Here is a 13595-nt window from a genome sequence, read left to right on the forward strand (position 1 = left end):
TCCATCATTCATCCACACAAAAGATAGTTACTGGACCCCATACTGACCTTCCTTCCTAACACCACACACCACACTCTCACACAGCACATACACAGCACACAAACACACCAGGCATTTTCCCAGGTGCTAAGAGAATAGCAAAGGTTAAATGAATCAATAAGTGAGAGTGATGAGAACTACATAGAAAGAAAAACAGGGGAAGGTGCAGAGTAACCCAGGGCAAGTGTGAGCAGCTTCACACAGAGTCATCAGAGACAGTCTCTTGGCGTGGGTTATGGTTTGGTGAGGTCTGACTGATAAAAGTTAGATAGGAGAGGATGAAGGGAAGTAGGTTCTAGTAGAGGGAAGAGGAACTTCCTGTTCCTTAAAGCGGAAAAGATCTTGATGTGATTGAGGACCTGAACAGTGTCCACTGTGGTCAGGGAGCCCAGAGGTTCAGGGAAAGTGGTGTTTGGCAAAGTTGGAGGCCATGGTAAGAGTTAATGTGTACTGTGGTTCCAGGATGTATTAAATAAGTTAATTCTAAGAAGTAATAAGACACAGGGGAACATCCACTCACAGGAAATTACAATATATTTTTTAAACTCCTCTAAAATTTTCCTTAAAAAATAGATAATAAAATTCCTCCTAGATATAAAAGTTACTGGTTTAAAACTTAGCTAAGAAAGTTAAGGCTATTAAATGAATTGAGTAGAAATTAAGCCATAAGTGTGCCTGCCTTTTAGGAGAATATTGGCTGATAGATGGAACTTTCTGAGATTGGGAAAAAAAAAAAACACAACCCAACTATGTCTTGATAGACATATCGATAACAAAGATGTGTGCCTTTATCAAAATTCACTGATCTGTGCCCATTAGATTTGTGCATTTCATGTACATTAATTTTACCTAAAAATAACTATCAATAAGTATTATCAATAAGTAGGTTTGTATTTTTGAAGTGGTATGGCTTAGCAATTCAGAAACAACACTCTCTGTCTTCTAGGCCTGAGCCAATGATTTAAAAAAAAAAAAAGTGGGGATAATGGAAGGCAGGTTCCTCACTGTTAAGGAAGACAGTTTCAAATCTGTACAGGGGGAGACTAGAACACACCCATGGCAGGCTCAGTATAGATTCAACAACCTTTCAGATGGATCAAAGTACACAGAGAAACATTCCCTTTCAGGTCTACTGAGCTGGGCTAGAGGCAATGACAAGCTTGCAACAATGAGCACTAATTGTTCCCAGATGGTGATTTCTAAATACCACTCTCCACTAAAAGGACTACTTCCTTAGAGAAGTGGCTGATACCAGTGCTGAGTCAAGAAAAGTCCAAGGTGATTCTGGAACAGCTTGCTATGCCAGAAAGAAGTTCTCATGGAATCAAGGGATCAAGTTGAAGGGACATAGAAGCCCACTTGAGGGGACCAGCATTGGCCAAATCTGGGGTAACTGAGATGCCAACATAAATAGTGGGGCCATAATCCATTGTATAAAGGAAGACTCTGAGTTCTGACGGATAAAAATATGAATAAATAAGTGAGGGAAGAGGGAAAGCTCTTCTTTATGGGAGATTGTCTACTAAATAATTTCAGGAGGCATGATGGACTTAAGAAAATCATCAGTGGATGCAAAAACTAGCAGCTGAAAGTTGGATAAGGGAAGGAATTTTTGCACAGTGTTAAAGTTTACTTTCAAAGAGAAAATGATGACTTCCCCAAAGGATTCCACCTTAAGCAAATGACCAAAACGAGTATCATCAACAATATTACAAACCAACAAGAGGTGTCTCCCAAGGCGATTCCCTAAGAAGAACATAGAACCTCATCTAGGAAATGCCTCATAAAGACTCTACCTGGCTTTTTTTTTTTAAGATTTATTTATTTATTTATACAAGCACTGGGTATAGTCAGAAGTGTGGGAGGGTGAGAGAATTCACCAGAGCCAGAGCGGGGAGCAGAACAGGCAGACTGACAAAATACACTGCTGAGGGGAGCAGTGGGTGGCAGGAGAAGTCTGCCGCACCATGCCCTTGCCCGGCAGCCGGGATCGAACTGGCGCTGCAGAGGCTGCAGGCAGCTTCGCAACCCAGCGCTCAACCGCTGCACCACAGGGGAGGCCCTCTACCTGGCATTTTTAAATCATGAGGAAAGTCAGCCAAAAGAAAATTGAGGGACAATCTCAGAATCACTGACTTGTACTATTAGATCATTATAATAGATCAGTGTTAACTTGCTCTAATATTGTGGTTATGTGAGAGAAAGTGCCTGTATATTAGATAAGCACTTCATGAAAGGAGGTAAAGAGGAAAACATTTCAATGTATTTTAAAAATAGAAACACAGGAGACAGAGCTAAGAGACATGGAGGGTTAGGCAGAGGGAGACAGGAAAAGAGGACAAAATGTGAACAATTAGTGAACATGGGCAAAGTGTTTCTAGAAGTTCCTGTGCTGTTTGTACTATTCCTTGTAACTTTTCTATAAATTTGAAATTATTTCAAAGTAAAAAATTACCCCCCAAAGCTTCAGCCAAAACTTTGTCAGTGATTACTGATTAGTTTTAGTGATAACATTTGAATTGCAAATATATCCAAGTATAAATTTAAAGGAACGTGTACACTTTCCCAGGCTAATAAGGCTTTATAACAAGCTCCGACTCCATGCTTAGTCAGAGGCCTATTTCTTCTGAATTCTTCCGGCTTCTGATTTCTTCCAGAGGCAGAGGAAATGGAAAAATCACTCCCTGCAAGAATGTTTCAGCTTAGTCACACCTCAGAAATAAGCCTGTTTACTAATTTGGGAACATGAGAAAGAGTGTATGAGGAGGCGGGAGGCGGAGGGGTAGAGAGGTAGCCACTGGGTAGGCTTTCAAATACTGTTTCAGTCTCTATTCTCTGCTAGAGTTTCTGCTTCTAAGCACCCAGAAGAGTGGCTCTGAGTTTGCACTTGGAAATGGGACAGAACCACTGAGCTGGACAAGCCTACTGGGTGTGTTAGGGCCACTCCAATGGTCCTCCCAGCAAGTTCATCAAAGCAAGTTCAACTTGATTCCAGTAAACTGAACCCCCCTCGTGCAATAAAGTGACTTTCACCAGCCAGAAGAGCTGCAAAATGGGTACAGTTTTGTTTCTTTAAGTGCAACATGATTTGGGGGGAAAACCCTTTTCTAAGAGTAAACATTTCCAGATCCTAATCTCACTTCAGTCCCTGAGTGTGATCTTGCACAAGACACAGGACTTCCTGAGTCATCATCCGAGCACTTCTGGCCGCACAAGTTCTGCGGGAGTATGAATAGACAGGGGACAGTAGTAATGTATTTAAAATTTTCTTGAAAAGCTCCCAATGGGATTGGGATATGCCTCTTTCTATTTTTTTTTTTTAAACTCTGGAAGAATTCGCTGTGCTTTCTGAGATAGCACCTTCCACACACTGCAGACTTCAAAATGCATTCATTAGGTACTAAGACAAAATGACTTGGTGTGTAAATTGAGGCAATCGAAGGACTTTTTAAAAATAGTAATTTGTTATGTTTCTCATGGACTCCTCAATAAATCAAAAGTTACTCCTTACATATGCTAAATTCCATCTGAAGTCACTAAGGTTTTCTAAACAAGCCCAGGTTTGAGAGAAAGGTATATGAGTTAGCAGTACAATAGAGTTTTAAATCACAACTTCCGTGGGGAGATTTCCTTCAGTGGTTAAAGCTTCCTCTTTTTTAAAATCAGATGAATAGTGTTGCAAATAATGGGGAAAGCCTGGCTAATAGCACAATCTATTCAAGAGAGGCTCTTGAGGATGACCTGAGTAATTAAAATGCAGGCAAAAGTGCTGAGGTGACCACTTCTCCATAAGGGCCTCTTGTCTCCACGTTAATAAGTCACTAGATAGGCACATTAAATGTATAATTCTCTGTGGCTTATTAATTTACAAAAGAAAGAATCCCTCTGATGTCTCAGAGCATATCAGGTCAAGATGACTTTAGGGGAAGCTGGACAGGAGGGCATTTTATAAGTCACAGCCCAGCTCATTCTGAATCAACTTAAAAAAACAAAACAAAATGAGTTGATTATCTCATAAATCATCCGGCATGCTGCTTCCAGTGAAGACACGCAGCCATGTTCAGCGATTTAATAATGTAAGCCAGTAAAATAAACAGGTCTGGGTGAAATCCTTAAACAAAGGGCTGCTGAGAACAGGAGGCAGTCTCAGTTGTCAAGTCAGTGCAGTTAAGTAAGGGGTTCCTGAACTATTTGGGGGGTTAAGCAATGCAAGACAAGCCCCAGATCATTCAGATCCCAGCTTACTTTCATGGTAGTTTGAAGATTTATTTATTTATTTACACAAGCACTGGGTACAGTCAGAAGCGCAGGAGGGTGAGAGGATTCACCAGAGACAGAGTGGGGAGCAGAGCAGGCAGACTGACAAAATACACTGCTGAGGGGAGCAGCGGGCCACAGGAGAGGTCTGTGCACCATGTGGAACCCTCGCCAGAGGCCAGGGATTGAACCGGCGCTGCAGAGGCTGCGGGCCGCTTCGCTGCCCGGCGCTCAGCTATTGCACCACCAGGGGAGGCCCCATGGCAGTTTAAATGAACCAGTTAATCATTTATTTAACTTTTCTTTCCCAATTGCTTTCTTTCTATGTAGAAGACATCCAAGGTCAAGTAAAATTTCTGGTAATTTTCTTGCATCCCAAATAAAGGTAATTACAAAGTTATAAGTAAACAGACCCCAACCCCTCCCCACTGACTCTATTCTTTACTGGCAATGAGTACACAGGTGGCTCAGCTCAGGATCTAAGAACACAATAAAACTGACACACACCTGGAATTTCAAGATCAAGGCTACACATGAGTGTACACATGCATGAATGGGACATTGTGATATACACACACCCTTAACGGATATCATCCCGCGGGTTACTTTTCTGTCACTTAACTCCTGAATCTCTATCATGAGCCTTCACCTGCTGCTTCAGACATCTTTCTCCAAATGAATCCGTAAGATATTACTCCCAGATTCCTAACACTGAACTCATGACCTCCCCCTCTAAACAAGTTTCTTTTCTTTTATATCTAATGTCAATGTAAAGGCTCTCAGATCAGACACCTGGGGTGTTCTACACCCATAACTTGAACTCAATGCTTTCCGATAGTCAACCGATCTGCAAACCCTGACTTCCTCTACCTCAGCTCCAAACTCTTGTCTCCATTGTGCCATTGTCCATCTGTCCTGAAATCACTGCCCTAGCTGATCCTCACCTTCTAATTCTGGGATCACTAATTCTGCAGTATCTCCCATCTACACATGTGTGGATTTAGCTCTTTTTGTCACCAATCCCTATCCACCATATGAATCTTTCCTTCACAAACGTGGCCATGAGCTACCTTTTTTTCTCTCTCTTATGTGTTTCCCAAAGTTTTCTCTAAGTCAGCCTCTTCATGAGAACCTCTCCTAAAAATGGTTCTTTTCTCCCCACTCTGATTTTCTTAATGCCTTTCCTTCTCCTGCCTTTACATTTTCTGTTGCCTAGTGAAATCCCACCACAATATAAAAATTCAGCCTCAATCAGCGCCATGTTGTGGGCACCCAGAAAACCCAAACTAGGAGGTATCTGTCCTTCTTTGAAAAATTTTTGTTGTAATTCCTGTCCATTCCAAAGATTCTCAGACCTTACAGCATGAAAACTCTATCCTAAATTAAAAAGAAAAAGATTTAACCAATTCATCTTCTCTTCAGCAACCGGGAGCAAGAGAGCCAAGGAAACGTCCATCCTGATTGAGTGGGCAGGTAGAGCTGTCATTGGTGGGAGTTAGTCTCCTTCCTGGCCATGGGTTAACAATGCAGGTGATCCCAGCAAGGGCTGGGATATTCTCGTAGTGTGAGAACCTACAGGAAAGTGTTTCTATATATTCTATACATTCATTCCATATCTGATTGTTTGCCCTGTGCTAGGCAGTGAACAAGAGACACACAGCCCTACCATTGGGGACCACAGAACATTCCACAGTCACATGTTGAAAACCATCATAATCTGTCAGTGTCCTTGAGATTCCTAATGGACATGACCACATAAAAGTCTCTGAAAAGTCCCACCACTAAAACAAAAAACATCATTGCGTATTTAGCATTATTGCTCAAAATGATTGGCCACAGAATACCTCCCCTGCTTTTTCATTCTGGCAATATCTATTAATATCCCAACAACCAGAACCCCAGGGAACATACTTTGGGAAATGCTGTGTAAGAGAAATTCAAATGCTGGGAAGAAAATGCTAAACCTTAGAGAGAAGAAATGACATTCTTTGGAGAGGAAGGGGACCCAGAAGAAAACAACCAGAAATCTCACAGAACATGTTGACAGAGGGCACGGCAGGTTGGTGATGGGGGCTAGGAAACACTTCAAAGGTTCCAGTCTTCTTAATTAGTTTTCTTCAGATCCCCAAGGAACAGACCAGACAGTAGGAAAAGTGACTTGGAGTCTCTGAAACTTTCTCTGAAAGTTTCTTTGAAAGTTTCTCCTCCTATCCTCCCTACAACACTGACCTTAGCAAGATGCCAAGGGTAATAGGCTAGAAAATCCAGCCTCCATTTTCTGCAGCTCTCTTCCTGCCTCTGATTTCTGAGGCAAATGAGTCTGGACAGTTGTCTCCTCTCTCTGAAGGTCAAGTCCTCCCCGTATATGTAGAAACCCAGTCATTCTGATTCCTGCTGAGCACAGGCAGGGTTACTGGGCATTGTGATTCCCACATTAAATCTGTAACTGCTAACTATGGATCCTGGAGCTGAATTTTACTCGCAGGCAGAAAACACAACTTTGTCTGCATGCTCGACACATGTTGCTGTGATGGTGTTTCCAGCGGTAAGAGCACCAAACACGACCAAGCTGACTCTATGCCGTGAAAGCATGAACCAGTTGCAGAGACGCGTCTTGCGATAGATGGATGAGGGCCCCAGAGACCTGATTTGCCAAAAGTGAATTACAGGCTTGAAAAAAACCAATGCGCAGTCCTGCTGTCATCTACTATCTCCTCACCCACAATTAAGACACCGAGTTTCCAAATGTCAGCTCTCAAGTGTATATTTTATGATTAAATTAGCCGGTAGGGTTAAATCCAAAGAATCAGAGTAGATAATCTATTTCTAGTATATAATGCTTTTTAAGCTTATAAACTAGGTAATAGAAACTGGATAATGGAACCTTATTTCCTTGCCCCCACTCCCTTCACTACTCTGTCTTCCCTTCCTATTATGCATAGAATTTCTATAAAATACTTTGATGACTTTACTCAAGTGAAACTTCTCTCATTTTCACAACCCAAAAGGCAGACTTAAAGTCTTAGCATGCATCACTTCAAAGCTTGGACTTGTTTTCACTTTACACTAATGAATTTTTAACATGTCTTGAAGGTAGAGTCTTCAGGATATCCATTTTACCTTTTCCTCTATCAGGTAGCAAATACTTAAGTCAACCATTTTATCATTAGAGAGGTTCAGAGAAATAGGTAGTTTCATTCATTTTGCTGGTAGAAAAGTCCTCTGGGACATACTTTTTGTTTTGTTTTTTTTTAAAAGATTTATTTTTATTTATTTATACATCACTGGGTACAGTCAGAAGCGCGGGAGGGTGAGAGAATTCACCAGAGCCAGAGCGGGGAGCAGAGCAGGCAGAAGGACCGAAATACACTGCTGAGGGGATCAGCGGGCGGCAGGAGAGGTCTGCGCGCCATGTGGGACCCTCCTCCGGTGGCCGGGGAGCAGCCGGGGATTGAACTGGCGCTGCAGAGGCTGCGGGCAGCTTCGCAACCCAGGGCCACCGGGGAGGCTCTGGGACATACTTTTTGAAAGTCAGTGTGGAGACACACATGCATGCGTGTATATTGTTCATTCATACATTATTTTTGTCAATCTCCTAGGAATTTTCCTATAGAAACATTAGAAAATGTTATACATAGTTTATTATGCATAGTTTATTATAAAACTATGTATAATAGTATTATATAGTATTATATACTGTAGTATTATAGTATTATATAGTATTATAGTATTATATACTATAGAATTATATACTATAATAATATAAGATAGTATTATTATACTATATATTACATTATTATAGCATAGTAATAGTGTAAAAGCATTTTTGCAATGTTTAAGGGTAGAAAAATAGAAGCAACTTAACCATCCAAGTGTCAAGGAAAATTTGAATAAATTACAATGTATTCAGACAATGAACTGTCTTGTACCTTTCAGATCATTGGTGCAAGAATAGCAAGTGACATGTTGGAGACTGAAACATTGTAAAAGCAATACTAGGTGCAGCATAATAATGCCATGTTTATCTGTCTCCAGGAAAAATACCAGAAGAATACCTGCCTACATATAATAATGACTATATTTGAATGATGGCCTTATAGATGGATCTTTTCTCATAATTTTCTCTATTTTCCAAGTTATCTGCAATAAATGTGTATTGTTTCTGAAATAAACAAAATGTTACCATTTCTTGATATGTTTGTATCCTCTAACCCGGCCACTCTATTTTTAGGACTATGTCCTAACCTAAGGATATAACAGATACACACTTAAACATGAATTTACAGTTGTGTTTTTTTCTGACTTTGTTTATAATAAGAAAATACTAGAAGCAATTCTGCTGTCCACTATTAGAAAACTGTTTTTTAGGTCCTCCCCGGTGGCGCAGCGGTTGAGTGCTGGGTTGCGAAGCTGCCCGCGGCCTCTGCAGCACCGGTTCGATCCCCGGCTGCTCCCCGGCCACCGGAGGAGGGTCCCACATGGCGCGCAGACCTCTCCTGCCGCCCGCTGCTCCCCTCAGCAGTGTACTTCGGTCCTTCTGCCTGCTCTGCTCCCCGCTCTGGCTCTGGTGAATTCTCTCACCCTCCCTTCTGACTGTACCCAGTGCTTGTATGAATAAATAAATAAATCTTAAAAAAAAAAAAAAACAACGAAAACTGTTTTTTAGAAATAAAGTACACTCATCCAATGAAATATTGTACAATCTTTAAAATCATGATCTTGAAGATATTTAAGAGTGGGAGAAAATGGGGCCTCCCTGGTGGCACAGGCGGTTGAGTGTTGCACTGTGAAGTTGTCCGCAGCCTCTGCAGCGTGGGTTCGATCCCGGCCGGCTGCCGAGATACCCACATGGCACAGCAGACCTCTCCTGTCTCTCCAACTGCTCCCCTCAGCAGTGTATTTCAGTAGATCTGCCTGCTCAGCTCCCCACTCTGTCTCTGGTGACTCCTCTCACGCCTGCACCTCTGGCCTACACCCCATTTCTCGTATGGATAAATAACTAAATCTTTAACAAAAGAAAAATACTAGATATGCATGAACATGTTAACGGGGTGGTTACCACTGGATGGTGAAATTCATGGGGTTTTTTTGAATTTCCTTTCTATAGTTATCAAAGCTTTCAACATTTAAAATCGTTATAAAGGGCCTCCCTGGTGGCGCAGCGGTTGAGCGCTGGGTTGCAAAGCTTCCCATCAGCCTCTGCAGCGCCGGTTCGATCCCTGGCTGCTCCCCGGCCACTGGAGGAGGGTCCCACATGGCGCACAGACCTCTCCTGCCGCCCGCTGCTCCCCTCAGCAGTGTACTTCTGTCCTTCTGCCTGTTCTGCTCCCCACTCTGGCTCTGGTGAATTCTCTCACCCTCCTGCGCTTCTGACTGTACCCAGTGCTTGTACAAACAAATAAATCTTAAAAAAATAATAAAATAAAAAATAAAATAAAATAAAATCGTTATAAATATGAAAATACGTAAACAGCAAGGGAATTTGTTTTATAGCTAGTGATATTAAGATATAGGTCTCTGGGAGAGTGTTCCCTCCAAGTATTTTTTTTGCAAACTGTCCCTTCAACTCAGTTGCCGACTTTGTCACACAGTCATCTAGGGATATGAACTATTTACTTTAGTCTCTGGGTCTCTCTTACAAACCATGGCAATAATTGGACTACAAGGTTTGCTTGGCTCTGAAAGGTATTAGAACAACCCAAGACAGGGGTAGTCCCTGAGCTGGCTCAAGACATGTTTGTGAACTGTGATGCCAGACTTGTTAATTGGTTACCTGTTCAGAATCTGTGTAAGCAAAGTTCAAAGTAATTTCAAATTCAGTGACATCTTAGGTGTAGCCTGAGATCCTACACCACACCTCTAGTGCGAGAGGTCTCCAAGTGCATTGACAGACTTTCTGCCTTTAATGTACCTCCAGGAACAGTCTCAGATTGATAGTCAAGGCAAATAACCATAGCTGCATATGAATATTTGCATTTATATATATATACTTACATATATAGACACTTGCACTGACATATATATATATATATATATGCATATCTATCTATTTGGCAATTGTGGGGAGGAAAATATTATTTTAAAGATTTATTTATTTATGCATACAAGAACTGGGGTATAGGCCAGAGGCATGGGGTGGGGGTGTGTGAGAGGATTCACCAGAGACAGAGTGGGGAACAGAACAGGCAGACTAAGTAAAATACACGGTTGATGGGAGCAGCAGGTGAGACAGGTGAAGTCTGCTGCACCATGTGGGTCAGCTCCCTGGCTAGGCAGTACTCGAATTCATGCTGCAGAGGCTGCGGATAGCTTCATAGTGCTGTATTTAACTCCTTGCGCCACCAGGGAGGCCCAGGAAAAATATTTTTTAGGTCCTTAACTTTTTAATATAATGTTCTATGTTGTAAAAGGTTTAGCATTATTCTTGCATATTGAACAATGGGCAATAAGCCCAAAGATTTATCCATGTATGTGGACTCAGTGAGTATTTATTGAAAGCTTATGTGTAAAACCTGGTTCTGGCCATAGGACATAAGAAAGAAGAGGCTGGTCTTCCTTCTCAGATAAAGGCACAAAGTCAGCTTCGTGGAGTTTGTACAATCTTTCAACATCTCTTCTCCAACAAAACAGACAAAATTATAATTGACATCTACTTACTTTCACTTAAATTTAGTGACATCATGTACAAAGTTCAGCTTAAAACAGTCATCTAGCCCAAGACTATCACTGGTGAAATTTACTAAGCACCTATATCTTAGATATCTGAAAAGTTTATGTAAAAGTGAAGGCTAGGGGCCTCCCAGGTGGCGCAGTGGTTGAGCGCTGGGTTGCGAAGCTGCCCGCGGCCTCTGCGGCGCCTGTTCGATCCCTGGCTGCTCCCCGGCCACCGGAGGAGGGTCCCACATGGCGAGCAGACCTCTCCTGCCGCCCGCTGCTCCCCTCAGCAGTGTACTTCCGTCCTTCTGCCTGTTCTGTTTCCTGCTCTGGCTCTGGTGAATTCTCTCACCCTCCCGCGCTTCTGACTGTACCCAGTGCATGTATAAACAAAACAAACAAACAAACAAATAAATAAATAAAACATGCCTCTATGAAAAAAAAAAGACTTTTAAAAGTGAAGGCTAGAATGCAGTACATTATATTTTTTCTGATTAAAAAAAAAACTTACACTGATTTTATTCACTCCATGCAACTCATTGAATCCTTTCAACTTTTATGCTAGTCTTTCAAAAGAGAACAGGGGCCTCCCTGGTGGCACAGCAGGTTGAGCAGCCTCTGCAGCCTCTGCAGCACTGGTTCAATTCCTGGCTGGCCAGGGAGATTCTCACATGACGCGGCAGACCTCTCTTGTCTCACCCACTGCTCCCTTCAGCAGTGCTTTTGGTCAGTCTGTCTGTTGTGCTCCCCACTCTGTCTCTGGTGAGTCCTCTCACCCCCCGCACATCTGGCCTGTACCCCAGTTCTTGTATAAATAAATAAATCTTAAAAAAAAAAAAGAAAACTTCAAAAGAAAACAGGGCAAGAATATCTGCTTCCCAGATGAATAGGCAGAATAGAAACCAAGTTTAGATAAAGATCAGATCAACAACAAAAAGAAAATAAAAGGTGGAAAATGAAAAGGAAAGGAAAAGAAATGCAAAGCAAATCGGTGAGCTTAGGAGAGGTAGAGCAGAAAGCTTACTTGGTTTGTCCATCCTCCACGTAGGTCGTTCTGTAAAAGCCCACAAGGGAGCCATTCAGCCAGCCCGCAAACTCCAGCGTCAGGAGGTAGGGGCCCTGGCCATCGTTGGGCAGAAGCTCCTCTCCCGCGTCGACCACTACGTACTCCAGTTTTTTGTACTCGAAGCACCCCTTGACTTGCACCTGCTCCCCGGAGGGCCTCTTCAGCACTGGGAGCTTGGTGACCCTGGTCTCCCGGATGTGCAGCCACAGGTGCTTGGTGGGCTTGCTCACGTTGATGGAGATGGTCACCACACCGGTGTAGGTGTCTTCCTCCAGCTGGGGCTTCACCTCCAGGTCGTAGTGCACCGGGTTGATGAAGTCCGGCAGCCTGAAGTGTTTCCAGGCTCCACTGTCATCTTCACTGGCGGGACAGACCCCCAGATCCTGCGGCGGGCTCTCGCTGGGAGTGCTGCCGGGAGGGCTGCCAGTAGGGCTGCCAGTAGGTGGAGGAATCGTGTCCTGCCCGGAGTTTTGGGGGCATGACCTGGTCAAGCCCACAGAAAGTCCTACTATTAGTCCCACACCCACCACGACTCCACAGATAATCGCCACATGTTTTGTTTTAATGCAGTATCTCTTAGCGTGGGCTTCCTCCTCAAAGTTCATTTTTGTTGCTAAAGTCAAATGGCACACATAAAAAAAGGATGTTAAATTTAACTAACTAACGTCAGCAGACTTCCTTCTCCAATTGGAAGGAATTCCCTGATTTGGCAGCCTGTGCGATTTTCCCACACCTCTGCGCTCTCTCTCTCTCTCTCTCTCTCTCTCTCTCTCTCTCTCTCTCTCTCTCTCTCTCTCTCTCTAACTCCTGCCGTCTTGCCCTCTCCTTCCCATTCCCACCAGCCACTGGATGGAGGCAGAAAGGAGGGGGCGGGTAAGGATTCCAGAAGAGGAGTGGGGATGGGGAAGCGGGCTGGCAGGAGCACTGCCACCGCTCCCCTTATAAACACGGCATCCCCACCCGGCCCACCCCTCCTGGAGCGAGTTAAATATAAAACAGGGCTTAGCTTATCAGCCAGCTGGAGGAGGATCCTCTGCCAGTGCTCGGTCAGCAGCTTTCAGGGAGCCAGCGCTTGGGAAGAGGTGTGCTTTCCCTAGGAAAACTCCGCCTTGGCCACCGGCTTCTTCCTGTTGTGCTCACAAGCTCTCCCAGCCAAAAGGCTGATTGAATTTCAGTCACTTCGCTTGCCGAGCACACTCTTTGCTTTTTTTCACTTTTTTCCCCTCACATTATGTAAACACTCAGATTCTGCCTTTTGCCCGTGGTAACCTGGCGTTGGATGCTCAGCGGCGTATATGTTCAAGGCCCACTTACACCCCGAGTGAACGTTAGTGGAGTCAGAGAAGCAGGAGAGCACAGCCAGGCGAGCTCATGCGGTCTTGCTGGTGCTGGAGGAAGGAGAGAGGGAGACATGAAGACATTCACCCCAGCAACAGGGGAGTCGAAAGGCAGAAGAAGAAAAGAGAGAGACAGAGGGGGAAGCATTCAAAGGTCCTACTCGCGAGGAAGACAAACATGGTAGATAAATGTACAGGTCAGATAACTGAGTTCCATAAACTTGTCTCTGCAGTTTGCCTCC

The 13595-nt window shown here is 43.4% G+C and overlaps 1 protein-coding gene across 1 annotated transcript in view; it reads right to left on the minus strand.

Annotated features, from left to right (window-relative positions):
- ENPEP (glutamyl aminopeptidase) overlaps positions 1 to 12978 on the minus strand; it is a 72758-nt gene extending 59780 nt beyond the window's left edge. The window contains exon 1 of the mRNA XM_037509549.2: positions 11975 to 12978. Within this exon, the coding sequence (XP_037365446.1) occupies positions 11975 to 12621 (647 nt within the window). The 5' untranslated portion in view covers positions 12622 to 12978. The remainder of the gene's footprint in view (positions 1 to 11974) is intronic.
- Positions 12979 to 13595: the final 617 nt, after the last annotated feature.

The sequence above is a fragment of the Talpa occidentalis genome, unplaced genomic scaffold (genome assembly GCF_014898055.3).
Source record: "Talpa occidentalis isolate TD23 unplaced genomic scaffold, MPIMG_talOcc4v2.1 talOcc4.13, whole genome shotgun sequence".
Classification (NCBI taxonomy): Eukaryota; Metazoa; Chordata; class Mammalia; order Eulipotyphla; family Talpidae; genus Talpa; species Talpa occidentalis.